The 16788-nt window shown below is 42.5% G+C and overlaps 1 protein-coding gene across 8 annotated transcripts in view; it reads left to right on the top strand.

Moving 5' to 3' along the window:
• Positions 1–16788, top strand: part of EHBP1 (EH domain binding protein 1) — a 300325-nt gene that overhangs the window by 43015 nt on the left and 240522 nt on the right. For 7 of the 8 annotated variants that reach the window (XM_075863149.1, XM_075863153.1, XM_075863152.1 and 4 more), the window contains exon 4: positions 16658–16753. The exons of the other annotated variant lie outside the window; for it this stretch is intronic. In XM_075863149.1, coding sequence (XP_075719264.1) covers positions 16658–16753 — 96 coding nt within the window. The remainder of the gene's footprint in view (positions 1–16657; positions 16754–16788) is intronic. 8 annotated transcript variants of the gene reach the window in all.

Below are 16788 nucleotides of genomic sequence, written 5' to 3'. Positions count from 1 at the left end.
GTCTGAACTATATTGCATAGCTTGGTGTCATCTGCAAAAATAGAAACAGTGCTATTAATCCCATCCTCTAGATCATTAATAAATAAATTAATAATAGTGGTCCCAGCACTGAACCCTGGGGTACACCACTTATAACTGGGGACCATTCAGAGTAGGAATCATTGACCACAAATCTCTGGATACGGTCCTTGAGCCAATTCGCAATCCAATTACAAACTATACTTTCTAAACCTATAGTCCTTAATTTACCCATTAGACGTCTATGGGGGACATTGTCAAATGCCTTTGCAAAGTCCAAAAACACTATATCCACAGCGGCCCCTCTGTCTAGGCTTCTGCTTACCTCTTCATAAAAACAAATCAGGTTGGTTTGACAACTTCTGTCCTTAGTAAAACCATGCTGGCTGTCACTTATAATACTATTTATTGTCACATAATTCTGTATATAGTCCCTCAATAGCCCCTCAAACATTTTCCCCACAATTGATGTTAAGCTTACTGGTCTATAATTACCCGGCGAAGACCTAGAGCCCTTTTTGAAAATAGGCACCACATTTGCCCTGCGCCAGTCCCTTGGCACTATACCAGTCATGAGAGACTCTCTAAATATTATGAAGAGGGGGACAGAAATAACTGAACTAAGCTCCTTAAGAACTCTAGGGTGTAACCCATCTGGACCCGGGGCCTTGTGTACATTTATTTTATTTAATTTAGCTTGCACCATATCTACATTCATCCAATTCAGTATATCAACTGATATATTAACAGCACTGGCACCGGCTACATCAGCTGCTCTTTCTTCTGTTGTATATACAGAGCGGAAGAACCCATTTAGTAACTCTGCCTTCTCTTCATCCCCTGTGACCAACTCCCCATTACCACTATCTAAGGGTCCTACATGTTCAGACCTGGGCTTTTTTGCATTTATATGCTTGAAGAATTTTTTAGGATTTGTTTTACTATCCTTGGCCACCTGCCTTTCATTTTGTATTTTTGCTGATTTTATCATCTTTTTACAGATTTTATTAAGCTCTTTATATTTTACAAAGGCTACAGCTGTACCCTCAGATTTGTATTTTTTAAATGCCCTTTTTTTGTCACGTATTGCCCTTTTTACAGAAGGTGTAAGCCATGTGGGGTTTAATTTGAGTCGTTTATACTTGTTACCTATAGGAATACATTTTGCACTATAATTACCCAAAGTAGATTTGAAAATCTCCCATTTCTCATTTGTACCATTATTTGACATTAGTTCTTCCTAGTCTATATCCTGAATTGCAGCCCCCATCCTGGGGAAATTGGCCTTCATAAAATTAAGTGTTTTTGCCCTCCCAACCTGTGTTTGTTTTTTACAGTATAGGTAAAATATAACTATATTGTGATCACTGTTACCGAGGTTTTCACGAACATTGACATTCCCAACAAGATCTGCATTATTAGAAATGACCAGATCCAACAGAGCGTCACCTCTAGTCGGGTCTTCCACAAACTGGCCCATAAAATTTTCCTGCAACAGGTTGAGGAAATGTCTCCCCTTTGCAGTTGAAGCCGAACCATGACACCAATTAATATCCCAGTAATTAAAATCTCCCATTATCACAACAGTACCCGCCTGTGCAGCCCACTCCATCTGTTTATATATTTGACCTTCTATCTCCTCAGTTATATTGGGGGGTCTATAGATTACACCAAAAGTAATTTTTTCAGTGTTTACCTCCCTTTGTAATTCCACCCACAAGGTTTCAACCTCCTCACAATCTTCACCCTCTAATGTCTCATTCACACTCACCTTCATATCACAGTCACACTGAGTTGTAGCCACTTGCGGGGAAAAAAAAGCAGCATGTCCTTTCTTGCTGCGGTTCCGCCTCTGACGACCCATTGAAATCAATGGGAGGCAGAAAAAGTGTTTTTTCGCTGCGTTTTTTTTGCCCGTGGTACTCAATGGCCGCGAAAACTGCCGCAAGAAAATGCAGGCAAGTCAAAATCTGGCTCAAAATTTCAGAAGAAATTTTGAGGCAGATTTTTTCTCCATGCAAAACACTACGTATGAACAGTGCCTTAGGGAGTAAAGAGGGACAGAGGAATTTGGGTCAAAAGTAGGGACTGTCCTTCCAAAGACTACTACCACTGCTATGCCACCACTGTACCGAATAATCCAGTGGAGCGAGCTGGTAGTCCGAGACATCTTCCTGTGTAATGTAATAATGATTACAAAAAAGGGACTCGCAGAGAAATACTGCTGAAGTGTATTAAGACCTATGGCCGCTAAGATAAAAGTAATCAGTAAAAGCCACAAGGATTAAAATAAATAGATAAATACTCAAGCTGTTAGGCCTCAAACAGTCTTAGGCCCCATGCACACGACCGTGCCCGCAATCACGGCCCGCGATTGCGGGCACGGCCGGCCGCCGACTGACAGCCGCATTTTCGGCCCGTGCTCCCATACAAAGTATGGGAGCGCGGCCCGTAAAATGAAAAAAGAACGGACATGTTCCATAATTTTCGGAACATTTCCACGGCACGGACACCCTTCCATAGCGCTACGGAAAGGTGTCCGCGTTCAATGAAAGTGAATGGGTCTGTTTTTGCGGACCGCAGTTGCGGTCCGCAAAAATCAAGGTTTTTTACGGTCGTGTGCATGGGGCCTTAGTCCCTGTTCACACTGAGTTTTTTTGCAGCCAGAAAATTCTGCCTGGAAAAATCAGCCTTGGTTTTTTTTAAGTGGTTTCGCACCACAGGCGTGTTTTTTACGTGTTTTTTTTACCTCTTTGATCAACAGGCAAAGTATAAAACCGCGAGCAGTTTTTGCCATAGAACGCCGTTCACAGCGTATTTTTCTGTCTCCCATTAATTTCGATGGGGATTTTGAGGCGAAAAACGCCTCAAGATAGGGCATGTTGCCTCTTTTTCACGCGAGCGGAAAAAAACGCCTCCACCTCCCATTGAAATCAATTGGGGGCAATCTCGGCATTATCCGCGACTGCATTATCCGTGAACACAGCCTTTTAGTGCCTTGTGCCCTCCAGGTAATATATCCGTGAAAAACTCAGCTTAGGACCCCATTCACATGGCGTTTGTGCTATTTGCCAAGCATATTAGTTTTTAAATACTAAAAAAGTATTGAAACGTATATCTCGGCATATACATAGACTATAATGGGTCAAATGTAGACCAAAATAGCATCTGTTTGGTCTGTCATGGTTTACGTTGTGATACTGGTTTTTGAAAGTACTGAAAAGCGCAGTCTGCTACGCTATTCTGTAATTCAAAAAACGGTATATGCGACGTAGCTTTTTCTAGCATTGATCTCAATGGATGACGTATATAAACGTAATGCTATACGTTTGTTTCCGTTTACATACAGTAAATCTATCCGTTTTTTTTTTTATTCTTATTAATTTTTTTCCATCAGTGTTCACTTAAAAAAAATAAATCAACGTATACTTTTTTTTTTAGGTAACATACTGTCAAACGCATACCGACATATGAGTATATGCTAAACGTACATGCTATAAAAAACAGACGTAAACAGAAAATGATACACGTTTGTAAATGTTTTCAATGGTCCACGTTTTTATAAAAAAACGTATACGCTCGGCAGATAGCGCAAACGCGAAAATGAATGGGGCCTTAATCGCTTGTTTTGCGGACTCCCACAACATCTTCAACTTTTATGGTGGATGTGTAAGGGTCCTATTAATATGATAGATATTTTTTCATGAACGAGCGATGACTTAGCGAGTCGTTTGCATTCGAAAGCCGGTCTATTACACGTAACCATAATCGCTGTTGTTCAAAAACCACACCTCCTCTCTGATCTGCTAATGACGGGAAACGTTCTGATTAGATGAGGGGATGTGGCAGCTACGAACGATCCACGGAAACGCAGCGATTTATCGTTTGCCCCCAGATCGTTGCACACTATTGCACGTGGCTATTTTCTCTTACATTCGAACAATTATACAAAAATCTGTACAATTATTGCATTGTCTAAAGCCTTAGGGTAGGAACACACGCAACGTATTCAGTGCGGATACACTTCGTTAAGCTGCACAGTGTATCCGCCCTGAACGCCGCAGCGAATGCCGTCCAGAAAATGGCACCACGTTGTGATGCGTTTTTCCAGCAGAAAAAAAAAAGAAACGTTCACACTTTCTCCCTCCCTCTTCTCGGCGCATAGTCCGGCCTCCTGGGATGACGTTGCGGGCCATGTGACGCTGCAGGGAGGCCAAACTGGAGAAGAAGCAGGGAACTCTGGGTAAGTATAACTTGTTGGTATTTTTATTTTTTTTCTTACTTGCGATTTTTGCGGCGCATCGCTGTGATTCCGCCGCAAATATCGCAACACACACTGCTTTGTTGCGGGTTTAAGCAGCCCATTGAATCCAATGGGAAAACTTGCAACAGAAGATCTGCGTATCCGTAGAATTAATTGTCATGCTGCAGTTGAAGGAACTGCACCGCAGGTCAATTCATGTGCGTTTTTTTGGGGTGGATATTTACAGTAGTGTGGGGACGAGATTTGCTGAAATCTCACCCTCTGCTGCTACTGTAATACGCTGCAGATTTTCCGTTGCGGAAAATCTGCAGTGTTTATGCTATGTGTGTTCCTACCCTAAGGGTATGTGCACACACTTACTAAAAAACGACTGAAAATACAGAGCTGTTTTCAAGGGAAAACAGCTCCTGATTTTCAGACTTTTTTAAGCCACACGTGTTTTTTACGGCCGTTTTTGGAGCTGTTTTTCTATAGAGTCGATGAAAAACTGCTCCAAAAACGTCTCAAGAAGTGACCTGCACTTTTTCGCGGCCGTTTTTTTTAAAAACGGTCCCAAAAGAAAACGGCCCGTCGAAGCAGAACAACATTTTTTCCATTGAAATCAATAGGCAGATGTTTGGAGGCGTTCTGCTTCCGATTTTTCGGCCGTTGATGGCCCGAAAATAGGCCGTGTGAACATACCCTTAAGCTCCTGATTCTCGATGTTGCCTCGTCGGATAGGGTTTTCAAACTCCTCCTGTTTTTTTACTGTTTTAGGACGGAACGATAAATCCTACAAATGCGCTTCCCATAGGTCTACCTTTTATTTAAAATGCTGCACTTTATGCACCTGCAAATGTAGCAGAGATACAAACGCAAACGTATATGCTTGTCCTATCGCATAAGCTGCAGTGTTTTACATATAATGTTTTACTCTATGGGAAGTTTGTTGGATTTGTCATTCCAGCCTAAAATGTGGAAATAACAGGAGGAGTTTGAAAACGGCAACATCGTGAAAAACTCAAGTCCACCATAAAAGTTAAAGGTGTTGGGAGAGTGAGCAAAACGAGCGACTAAGCTGTGTTTTCTCCGGATAGATCACCTGGAGTGAACAATGGACTATATGACTGTTTGAGACCGAACAGCCTGAGTATTTATCAATTTTTATTTTATTCCTTGTGGCTTTTTCAGATTTTAGCGGGCACCCCACGATCGCGTTGTGGGGGTGCCGATGAGCTGTCGGAGGCCCCTGTTTTTTTAAGGTCTCAGATGCTGACTGCAACATTTGAGGGGTTAAACGGCAAGGAACAGCGCGATCGCTATTCCTGCCCGATCATCCCGGGTGTCTGCTGTAAAACACAGCTGACACCCGCAGGGTAGAGAGCGGGCTCAGCGCGTGAGCCCTTTCTATACTTCTCCCACCGCACCAGGACATAGATTGACTGCCTGATTAGAACGATTAAAATTGAATTTTATTAATATATTATAAAATATGGCTCATATAGCCCATTAGTGACATATATTCAGGCTCAGACAAGGTAGTCAGGGATAGGAGGTGGTGAGACTCTCCTCTTATAGTATACAGCCCTGACAGCAACCTGCTGAGAGAAAATAATTCCAGCCCACCGGGCTCACAACAAGTGGTCAGAGAGAAGAGTTAGTCCTGTTGACGGACTAATCTTGGACAATTCTCCGAACCACCGCTGCATTAATTAGGACAACCCTACGCGTTTCAATGTCACTGGTAGGTGTGACACATCATCAGGGATTGTTAAAGTTGATGCCGGTTAAGCACAATTTCGTGCTAACATTTATTTCTCCCGGCTCGTGCACGACTCTAATACAAATGGCCGCACACGAGCCGGCGAGACTGGGAGCATATGAAGGGCTAGAGCCCTCCCCCTGCACTGACGAGGCTGTCAGCCCACCACCAATCAGACAAAGACACGTCCCAGCAGTGACGTATCCGGACTGTGGCGAGCCCCCAAACAGCCCAGCCAATCAGGCTGAAGTGTGACGATAAAGCGTCCTTCGTAACCCTGGAGACCTGAAGCGGATAAACACAGATTACGGGACAGACATGTAGTAGGTAAAGATGCTAAAGATTTGTAATATGATCCGCAGACCATCCTCAAAACTCCTATCGGAAAAAACCTCATAATGCTACACACTCCGATCAAGGATGGAATTCTTGCCCTTTTTGATCATCATAACTCACAAAGAGTGTACTACTGTCGGAACGTAGTAGGTACAGTTTAGGGTCGTTCATTAAACTAGACACAGTTTAGGCTGTACACAGACGCCCCAAATTAAGTTGAACGTAATATCACATATTCAATGAATCAGTTAGAGAAAAAACCGCATATGAGTCCTCTACCAGTGTGAACAGGGGTCAGCAGTAGTTTAATGTGAAAACACACAGATGATACTGTTAGGGGAGGTCAGGTGCATAGTTGTGCCACACATACCACCACCCACATGGGGGGAAAAAGTAAACAAGAGAAATAGATTTCTTTGATGTTATGCTCACAGAAATGTTAGCACGAAATTGTGCTTAACCGGCATCAACTTTAACAATCCCTGATGATGTGTCACACCTACCAGTGACATTGAAACGCGTAGGGTTGTCCTAATTAATGCAGCGGTGGTTCGGAGAATTGTCCAAGATTAGTCCGTCAACAGGACTAACTCTTCTCTCTGACCACTTGTTGTGAGCCCGGTGGGCTGGAATTATTTTCTCTCAGCAGGTTGCTGTCAGGGCTGTATACTATAAGAGGAGAGTCTCACCACCTCCTATCCCTGACTACCTTGTCTGAGCCTGAATATATGTCACTAATGGGCTATATGAGCCATATTTTATAATATATTAATAAAATTCAATTTTAATCGTTCTAATCAGGCAGTCAATCTATCTATCCAGTGAACGACATTTACATTACCATTAAGTGGATTTATTATACTAATACACTCCATTCTAGTGGAGATGGCAGGATTTTTGACAGGGGACATTGACATGGATAAATGGGTGCATGATGCTAAAGAGGTATTTTCGGAGAATGAAATGTCGTCCACCCAGAGTTTTAGTATTACGGCTTCCTTTCGCCAACTCACAAAAGCCTATAAAGATCATCTTAGATCATGGTGGGAGGTTCAAACGTTGGAAACATATATTAAAAATCAGATCGTCCCAAGAGGTTTGAGGATCTCATTGACTCCTGCAGCGAGAATTAGATCACCTGATTTTCTCAAAAAATGGGAAAAGGAGTCAATTGAATCTTCGTTGAGATTCATGGGAATATTGCTGGAGGAGGAAAAAAACTGCTTAGTCAGGAGCACACAGGAATTGAAAGATGGTATTAATCTGGTACACAAATTTGCGAGTAATCAAGAGTATGAGAGGAAAGAGACTGTTTTACAACAGACAGTGGAAAAGTTTATCAGTAACATTAAGGAAAGAAAACATTTTCAGTTCGTGCGCGATACTCTCGATTTTAAAGAGGGGAGAATATTTGACTATAGTATAAGAACTGGTGCGTCCCATGAAGTGGACACAGATGTGTCCTCCTCCGAGCAAGAATTTTCTGACTCAGAGCATTTCAAAAACCACCCCAGACGACAACGGGGAGGGATGGAGTCAGGCAGATATGTTAACCGCGGTAACCAAAGAGGTAGGGGCAGAGGAAAAGCAGCCAATCGGGGTGGTTTTTTATCCAAGAGCCACCCTATCTCAGAGTACCTCTTGAGGGACAGAAGGGAGGTTTAAGATCAGGACCTCCAGTATCTAGGGATGAATCCCAGGTGATTAATTTGTCCTCCCGAACGTTATCTGCGGAGGAACTGGGCATCCTTAGTAAGGGACTATCATTCGTCCCTACCAATAGGTTTGATTTGTTTCAATGGGTTAAGGATCTTAACCTGTTTGCACGTAAACTCAAATGGAAGAAGTTCTTCAAGACACATGACCAACGTCAATGTACTGAATTGGGGATTATGGAAGAGGATTTACCAAACCTCAGGCTGTTGGAGGGTCTATGGGAAGAAAGCCACAGGGAAGAGGGTAAGGGTCCCTTTACCACACTTAGGGTACCCTCGACGAAATTTGCTCCCCTGAATGACAACACCCCGATCGATGTTTTCGTTAAAGTAGTGGAGGACCAACTCAGATTACTCGATCGTTCCAGGCCTTCTGGTTTCAATACAACACAAGATGAAATGGTCGCTTTACGATCACTTGAGGGTGATGACACTATCATAATAAAGCCCTCTGATAAGGGTGGTAATGTTGTGGTAATGGACCGCACGAGATATAGCATGATGTGCTACCAGATATTAAATGACCATCAATGTTATAAAGTGTTGGAATCCGATCCTTCCATGAGTTTCAGAAATCAATTGAAATGTATCCTGAGCTCAGCCAAATGCCTTAGCCTAATTAGTGAGAAGGAAATGGCGTTTATGCTGCCCGATTTTCCACAGACGGCCACCTTCTATTGTCTCCCAAAAATACACAAAGGGACTAAGCCACTGAAGGGTAGGCCAATTGTGTCAGGAATCGACAGCCTGTCTCAAAATGCAAGCATCTACATCGACCAGATTCTTAGACCTTTTGTGGTGTCCCTTCCTTCATATGTAAGGGACACTATGGATGTCTTGCGTAAGCTTGAAGGCATACGCTGCGATCAGGATGTCCTATTGGCATCACTTGATGTGGAAGCCCTGTATAGCTCCATTCCTCATGATCAGGGGTGTGTAGCTGTCGAATACTTTCTGAAGGGTAAGGGCACACAGTTTCAGACTCACAACGAGTTCGTTGTAATATTGCTTAGGTTTATTCTAGAGCATAATTCTTTTATCTTTGACCAGAAAACGTACCATCAACTCAGGGGTGTGGCTATGGGAAGCCCCTGTGCTCCCACATATGCCAATTTGTACTTGGGCTGGTGGGAGCATGAAACTGTCTTTAATGATGGAATGGAAAAATGGACATCGTGCATCGTGCTATGGCTGAGATTTATAGACGATATCCTGATCCTCTGGAAAGGTACCAAGGCACAATTTGAGGAATTTGTGGCGACTCTTAATGTAAACAATCTGGGCTTATTTTTTACTTGTGAGATCAATGACAACAAGATCACGTTTCTTGATATTTTGATCTCGAAAACACCATCTGGGAACATCCAAACCAACATGTTCCGTAAAAAGACTGCCACTAATAGTCTCCTCAGATGGGAAAGCTGCCATCCAGCTAACCTTAAACGTGGAATACCCAAGGGCCAGTTCCTGAGGGCGAGACGCAACTGTTCCACTATATCAGACTATAAAATGTCAGCGAGGGAACTGGAGGACAGGTTTAGACCGAGAGGATATCCGAAACATGTTCTCAAACAGGCCTATCAAAATGCACTTGGATGCAACCGAAATGATCTTCTTAACCCCAAATCACGTTTGAAGGATGATGACACTATACGGATCATTGGTACTTACGACTCTGCTAGTAAGGAGGTTAGAGATATCCTGCAGAGATATTGGGGAATTTTGCAAGTTGACCCTGACGTTGGTAATCTGGTAGGGGACTCTCCCTTTATAACATACAAAAGAGGGCGCAATATAAAAGATCATCTTGTGCATAGCCACATGAGCACACAAAACAAACCAAACACCTGGTTGGACAGGGGGTTCAATGGGAGTTACAGATGTGGCTCATGTAAGGCATGCGACTCGATTCTGTGCAGTAAAAATTTCAAAAGCACCAAGACTGGCAGGGTGTTTGACAATAGGTCCTATATTAACTGTAAGACCAAAGGTGTAGTTTATCTGATCACATGTGGCTGCCAATTACAGTATATAGGCAAAACGAAGAGAGAATTTAGAAGGAGGATTAGGGACCACATTGGGGATATAAGGAGAAAGGATGATACTCCGGTGTCGCGGCATGTATGGGAATGCCATAATGGTGACTCCTTGATATTGAAATTTCAAGGGATTGAACACGTTAAACCTTTGGCGAGAGGTGGTGATCATGATAAGAAGATCTTACAAAAAGAAGCGCAGTGGATCTTTCGTATGCAAACTATGAGTCCCGCCGGTTTAAATGAAAAGATCTCATATGCATGCTTTCTGTGAGCATAACATCAAAGAAATCTATTTCTCTTGTTTACTTTTTCCCCCCATGTGGGTGGTGGTATGTGTGGCACAACTATGCACCTGACCTCCCCTAACAGTATCATCTGTGTGTTTTCACATTAAACTACTGCTGACCCCTGTTCACACTGGTAGAGGACTCATATGCGGTTTTTTCTCTAACTGATTCATTGAATATGTGATATTACGTTCAACTTAATTTGGGGCGTCTGTGTACAGCCTAAACTGTGTCTAGTTTAATGAACGACCCTAAACTGTACCTACTACGTTCCGACAGTAGTACACTCTTTGTGAGTTATGATGATCAAAAAGGGCAAGAATTCCATCCTTGATCGGAGTGTGTATCATTATGAGGTTTTTTCCGATAGGAGTTTTGAGGATGGTCTGCGGATCATATTACAAATCTTTAGCATCTTTACCTACTACATGTCTGTCCCGTAATCTGTGTTTATCCGCTTCAGGTCTCCAGGGTTACGAAGGACGCTTTATCGTCACACTTCAGCCTGATTGGCTGGGCTGTTTGGGGGCTCGCCACAGTCCGGATACGTCACTGCTGGGACGTGTCTTTGTCTGATTGGTGGTGGGCTGACAGCCTCGTCAGTGCAGGGGGAGGGCTCTAGCCCTTCATATGCTCCCAGTCTCGCCGGCTCGTGTGCGGCCATTTGTATTAGTCGTGCACGAGCCGGGAGAAATAAATGTTAGCACGAAATTGTGCTTAACCGGCATCAACTTTAACAATCCCTGATGATGTGTCACACCTACCAGTGACATTGAAACGCGTAGGGTTGTCCTAATTAATGCAGCGGTGGTTCGGAGAATTGTCCAAGATTAGTCCGTCAACAGGACTAACTCTTCTCTCTGACCACTTGTTGTGAGCCCGGTGGGCTGGAATTATTTTCTCTCAGCAGGTTGCTGTCAGGGCTGTATACTATAAGAGGAGAGTCTCACCACCTCCTATCCCTGACTACCTTGTCTGAGCCTGAATATATGTCACTAATGGGCTATATGAGCCATATTTTATAATATATTAATAAAATTCAATTTTAATCGTTCTAATCAGGCAGTCAATCTATCTATCCAGTGAACGACATTTACATTACCATTAAGTGGATTTATCGCACCAGGACATAATAGCAGTTCCAGGCTGCCAACGTTTATATACGTGACCACTGCACGGGACATCGCAGTTGGAACATATATAACCATATGGCTGTCGTGAAGGAGTTAATACTTTGCCAGCGGCCATTTGCTGTAATGAGAAGAGCAGATGTAAATGAAATATTAACAATCACCATTTATTAGCCCCGTCCCAGATTTGAGAGGGGTGATACATATGGCACTTGAATGAGCAGGGTTTTTTTTTTGTGCTTGAATTTAACCCCCGAAATGTCACAAGCGGGAGGTAGTTCCCACATATGGACTTACATGTACCTCCTAGTGATCACAACTACCAAATCTCCATTCACAGTTATTTAACCCCCTTCAATAGCAGTTGTGAATTCAACAAAATCAGGGGCTTTATCCTTTTATGACTGATTCTGTGTTACATCTCTTTCTGGGAAATCCGTGTAAAATAATAATCTTTATGTAGCAAACCACACATTCTGCAATGCATTACTCCGATTGACAAGCGATACATACTCCACTCTTATATCGCCATGTAACTAAGCAAATGTCTCTCAGGAGTCTGGGAAAGCCTATGCTATACTCCTTGTCATCCGACCTTCTGAGCAGGATTCAGAGATAGTTACATAGACATTTTAAAGGGAATCTGTCAGCAAGGCAGACTCCTATTTAAAGGGGTGACCGAGGATTAGATAAATATGGCTGCCTTCTTCTGGAAACCGTGTCACACCTTGCCATTGATTGTGTCTGGTTTTGCAGCTTCCTTCTATTGATGTGAATGGGACTGATGTGCAATACCACACACATCCTGTGAACAGGCGTGGCACTGTTTAGAAAGCAGCCATGGTTTTATAATCTTGCAAACCTCTTCTATTTAAAGGGTAACTAAACGTTCAACACTCTTCTGACGTGTCATAGTGACCAGGGATGCACCATGCATCGAAACTTCGATGCTGTTTCGATGCCGTGCACCCTCAAATCGTTCGATACCGTTATTTAATGTATTTCGATACTAAGCTGTGCCGCTTAGCAATGTAACACATGAATGTATGATACAGCCATTGCCCCGCTCCTGAGTCCTGACAAGTGCGCGCGGTCAGCATGAGGTGATGTGACTAGCGCTGCACAAATGAGCGGCGGCACTGAAGACAGAACATTGCGGGTGCACTGCAAAACACCCCCATGTTCTGTGTCCAGTGCCTGCTCTCATTAGTGCAGCGCGGCCGCATCACCTCATTCTGACCGCGCGCGCACTTGTCAGCAGCGGGGCGATGACATATTACGCTCTAACGGCGGAGATGAGAGAAACCTCTGACCGCCGCCGCTATTCCCCTGATTGTTGCGATCAAAGCTGACCGCCACCGCATCATTCAAGGGGAAAATTAGAATACCTGTGACGCGATTGAGGGATATGCCATATATGGGCAGACAGTCCATTGAAGGACCCCAGGGCTGTCTTATCATATTTCCTGTTGTGAGGGCATACTTAGTTACGTCCTAACTGCCGCGTGTGTACAATCCGCATATAGATATATACCAGTACATTAAAGTTTAAAAATAAAGTAAAAACATAAAGTAATGTTAAATAAAAAAAATACACATGCACATTTTTTACATTAAACATTAAAATAAGTCTCAATACATAAATAAACAACCTAGAAGCACTAAAGCACAGGGGACAAAACACCCCAATATATAATATATAGTATAGCAGAAATAACAGACACGTATTGCTTCTAGGTTGTTTCTGTAGTTGTCGGGGACCCCCTGCTTCTTCCCCTTTTGAGGTTTTTTGTAGGTTTACTTCAATACATAAATTGACACATATTCGGTATTGGCGCGGCCGTAATAACCTGCACAACCAATTATTCGCGTCATTTATGATGTGTGCGCTATAAAAAAATAAAATAAAAAATTATTTCGCTTATTAATGTAAGGCACGAGGTGTGATTAATTTAACCTCCATGTACGTCACGTTAATAGTAATTAACCCCATCATGTACCTTACACATTAACCCAATGTTGTCCATTATGACGGAGAAACATAATGGGGTTAATTACTATTAATTTGAGGCACGTTCAAAATTCATCACACCACGTGCCTCAGAGTAAATGCAAGAACTTATTATTTTTTTTTATTATTACTGTTAGCAAAGTATCGTTTTGGTATTGAAAATCACAATATTACACAAAGTATCGGTGTCGAAGTCCAAATTCTGTTATCGTGACAACCGTAATAGTGGCATGTCAGAAGTTTTGATTGGTGGGGGTCCGATCACCAAAACCCCTACCAATTGCTAAAACAAAGCGGCAGAATCTCTCGTGTGAGCGCTGAGCCGCTACGTTTCTGTTCGGCTTTTTTCTAAAAGCCGGTGTAGCGGATTACGGGCCCATAAACTTTCTATTGAGTCCAAACACTGCAACATTAGCTTTCCGATAGTCCCCTAGGGGGCCTTATAAAAATAAAAGTAAAAAACAGTAAAATGTTCTGGGTCCCCACAATACAGTAACACAAAGCAAATTCTTTTTTTAGCTAAATGTTTTTATTTTGTAAATTGCTTTTTTCCATTCCACCACAAAATAAGTTTTCAAAGCTTCCCAGTTCGTTATATGGTGCATTTGATGGTGCCAATAAAAACTACTACTCGTCTCGCAAAGCCCCCATACGGCTATGTCAGTGGAAAAATAAAAAAAAGTTATGGCCCTTGGAAGCCGAAGAGGGAAAAGCAAAAATGAAAAATGGCCCATCATTAACGGGTTAAATTAATATTAAAGGTGCGCCTTTTAGAGGCAGCGCAAATGAGTAGGGGATTCCTTTTAAAGGTAGATTCACATGCAGCAGATTTTGTTGCAGAAATTTCTACGACTGAAAATCGGGTCCATTTATCTGAATGTGGTTGTTTCTGCAGCAAGTGCCGGGATTTCTGTAAGTTCCATTCAGATAAATAGAAATTATTTCCAGTCACAGAAATTTCTGCAACAAAATCTGCCATGTGTGACTGCACCCTAACAAGATACGAGAGGACCAAACAAGGAGCTATATTTTCTTACTTTTAGTGTATAATTATAGAATTTGCTTTCTTTACAGAATGTAAAAGTCATTAAAAGATGATTTCTTTTTCCGTTTCACATGAAGGTTTGCAGTTTTACTTCCTCAGGTTCAGATATTACTTCTGTAATGGAATATCATGTGCTTCATTGTACAGAAGTCTCTCTCTCTTTTAGGACTATTACAGGAGTATGAGGGTCTTCTAGGTTTCTAGCTCTTTTGTATGATAACTTCAAATAATATCTCTCTGTCTAGGGTCGGAGTGGCCCATCAGATGATCTTGAGGATCGTTAGGTGGGGCCAGACTCGATACAATAATGGGTCCCAAGGGCTCCGCACAAGAGAACGCTATTTTAAAGCTGACTTTGGCGCCAATAACTTACCACTAGTGTCCTTTTTTTTTTTTTTTATTGAACCTTATTGATCATATGTCCTGTGTGCGAAGATAACGTTATAATGCAGCTAAGTAGACATACATCTGTTATGTATGGGCCCGCAGAATCCTTCCCTCTGATGGGCCCAAGGAACCGCTGTCCGATATTATATCTGTCTGGCTACCGTTTTTAATGCCTTGTAGTCCGTCCACTCTATGATGACAGATTTAATTTGGTCCTCCACAGACAATATACAGACACCTGTTCTTGGATGATGAATCCTCAGGACATAGGCAGCGATTTTTTTTTTTTACGTGAATTCGCCTGTACGGCAACACCAGAAATGGCCTATACACAAATCCATTGAACCCCTGCTCATAGACTGTTAGGTCTCATTCACACTTGCATATTTGAGCAGTATTTTGCATCCATCTGGAGTGGATACAAAAAAAAAAAAAAAAGAGTATAAACATTTCCATTCTATTCCGCTATATTATTAGGATTTACTCCTGGTTTTGGCTTCAACATAAATTAATACAAAATACTGATCTAATATGCAAGTGAATGAAAACCTGACACAATATCCCAATAAATAGCTGTTTGCTTGTAACGTAAAGATTTTCAGTAAGGCCTCATGCCCGCTTCAGTTATTTTCTTCAGGGTGCTATCAGGTAACGGATGGCACACCGTCACATTCATTTCTATGGGGCGATGCACACTTCTGTTGTTTTAACGGAACAGTGTTGCCATTCCGACAATAGGACCGGTCCTACTCCTGTCCGTTTTTGATGGAACAGTCTCGATTTATTTCATTAATTTGGTCTGTGAAGCAACGGACTGCACACGGAAGCCATCCGTGTGCGGTCTGTGTTTCACGGATCCATCAATAGCGGCTGTGCGACGGGCGATGGGAGTGTGCATGAGGCCTAACAGAAATATCTCCGTCCAGTGCCCATGGGGTTTACGTGCTCTATAGAGCCCATTCATTATGTGGTGCTTAAAGACTATGAATCTATGACATATAAGAAAATAATTTTTACTGAAAGTCCTTTTTAAAGCGGTATTCCCATCTTGGACATTGATGGCATAGCCACAGAAAATGCCATAAATATCCGATAGATCTGGGTCCTGCACCTATCTCTAGAATAAGATCACTGAGCTCCATTCTACCTTCTGTCTCTGGGTCCCGGCCTCTGGGTTCTGAGGTGACTGGGAGTCCGGAAATAGGCGAGTTTGTTAAGCTACACTGTTTCCGTAACTCCCATAGAAGTGTATCTAGGAAGCTACTGAAATAGCGTAGGTCGTGTGCAATGCTGTTTTCGTAACTCCCATTCACATCTATGGGAGTTCCGGAAACAGCGTAGCAAAACATGCACTGCTGTTTCCGGAAAACCCGGCCACCTCGTAACTCGGTGGCCAGCGGAAGAAGGTAGAACGGGGGTCAAGGGGTCCCGTTCTAGAGAGAGGTGCGGATTTCAGAGGTGGAACCCTCAGCTATCGGACGTTTATGGCATAACCTGTGGATATGCCATACGTTTTCGAGTTCCTATGTCTATGAAAAATGTGTTACTGAGCAATTTTCGAAGCGGCGCCTTTCTAATTAAATTTTTTATCTCTACCTCCATTATGGTAAAACATGTACAAATATATTCTGTGACATTATGGAAAATAACATGATATATTATATGTTGTGACATTTCATTGCAGGCACATAGCTGGCAGCCGGGTATAAAGAACCCTTACCGCGGGGTCGTGGTGTGGCCTGTTCCTGAAAATGTTGAAATCACTGTGACTCTCTTTAAGGTAAGTGTTTTGTAATGTGACTGTAGATGTAGCTA

Source organism: Rhinoderma darwinii, chromosome 4 (assembly GCF_050947455.1).
Source record: "Rhinoderma darwinii isolate aRhiDar2 chromosome 4, aRhiDar2.hap1, whole genome shotgun sequence".
In the NCBI taxonomy this organism is placed as follows: domain Eukaryota; kingdom Metazoa; phylum Chordata; class Amphibia; order Anura; family Rhinodermatidae; genus Rhinoderma; species Rhinoderma darwinii.
Note: the sequence above shows the minus strand (reverse complement) of the source record. Positions and strands in the feature narration are given on the sequence as shown.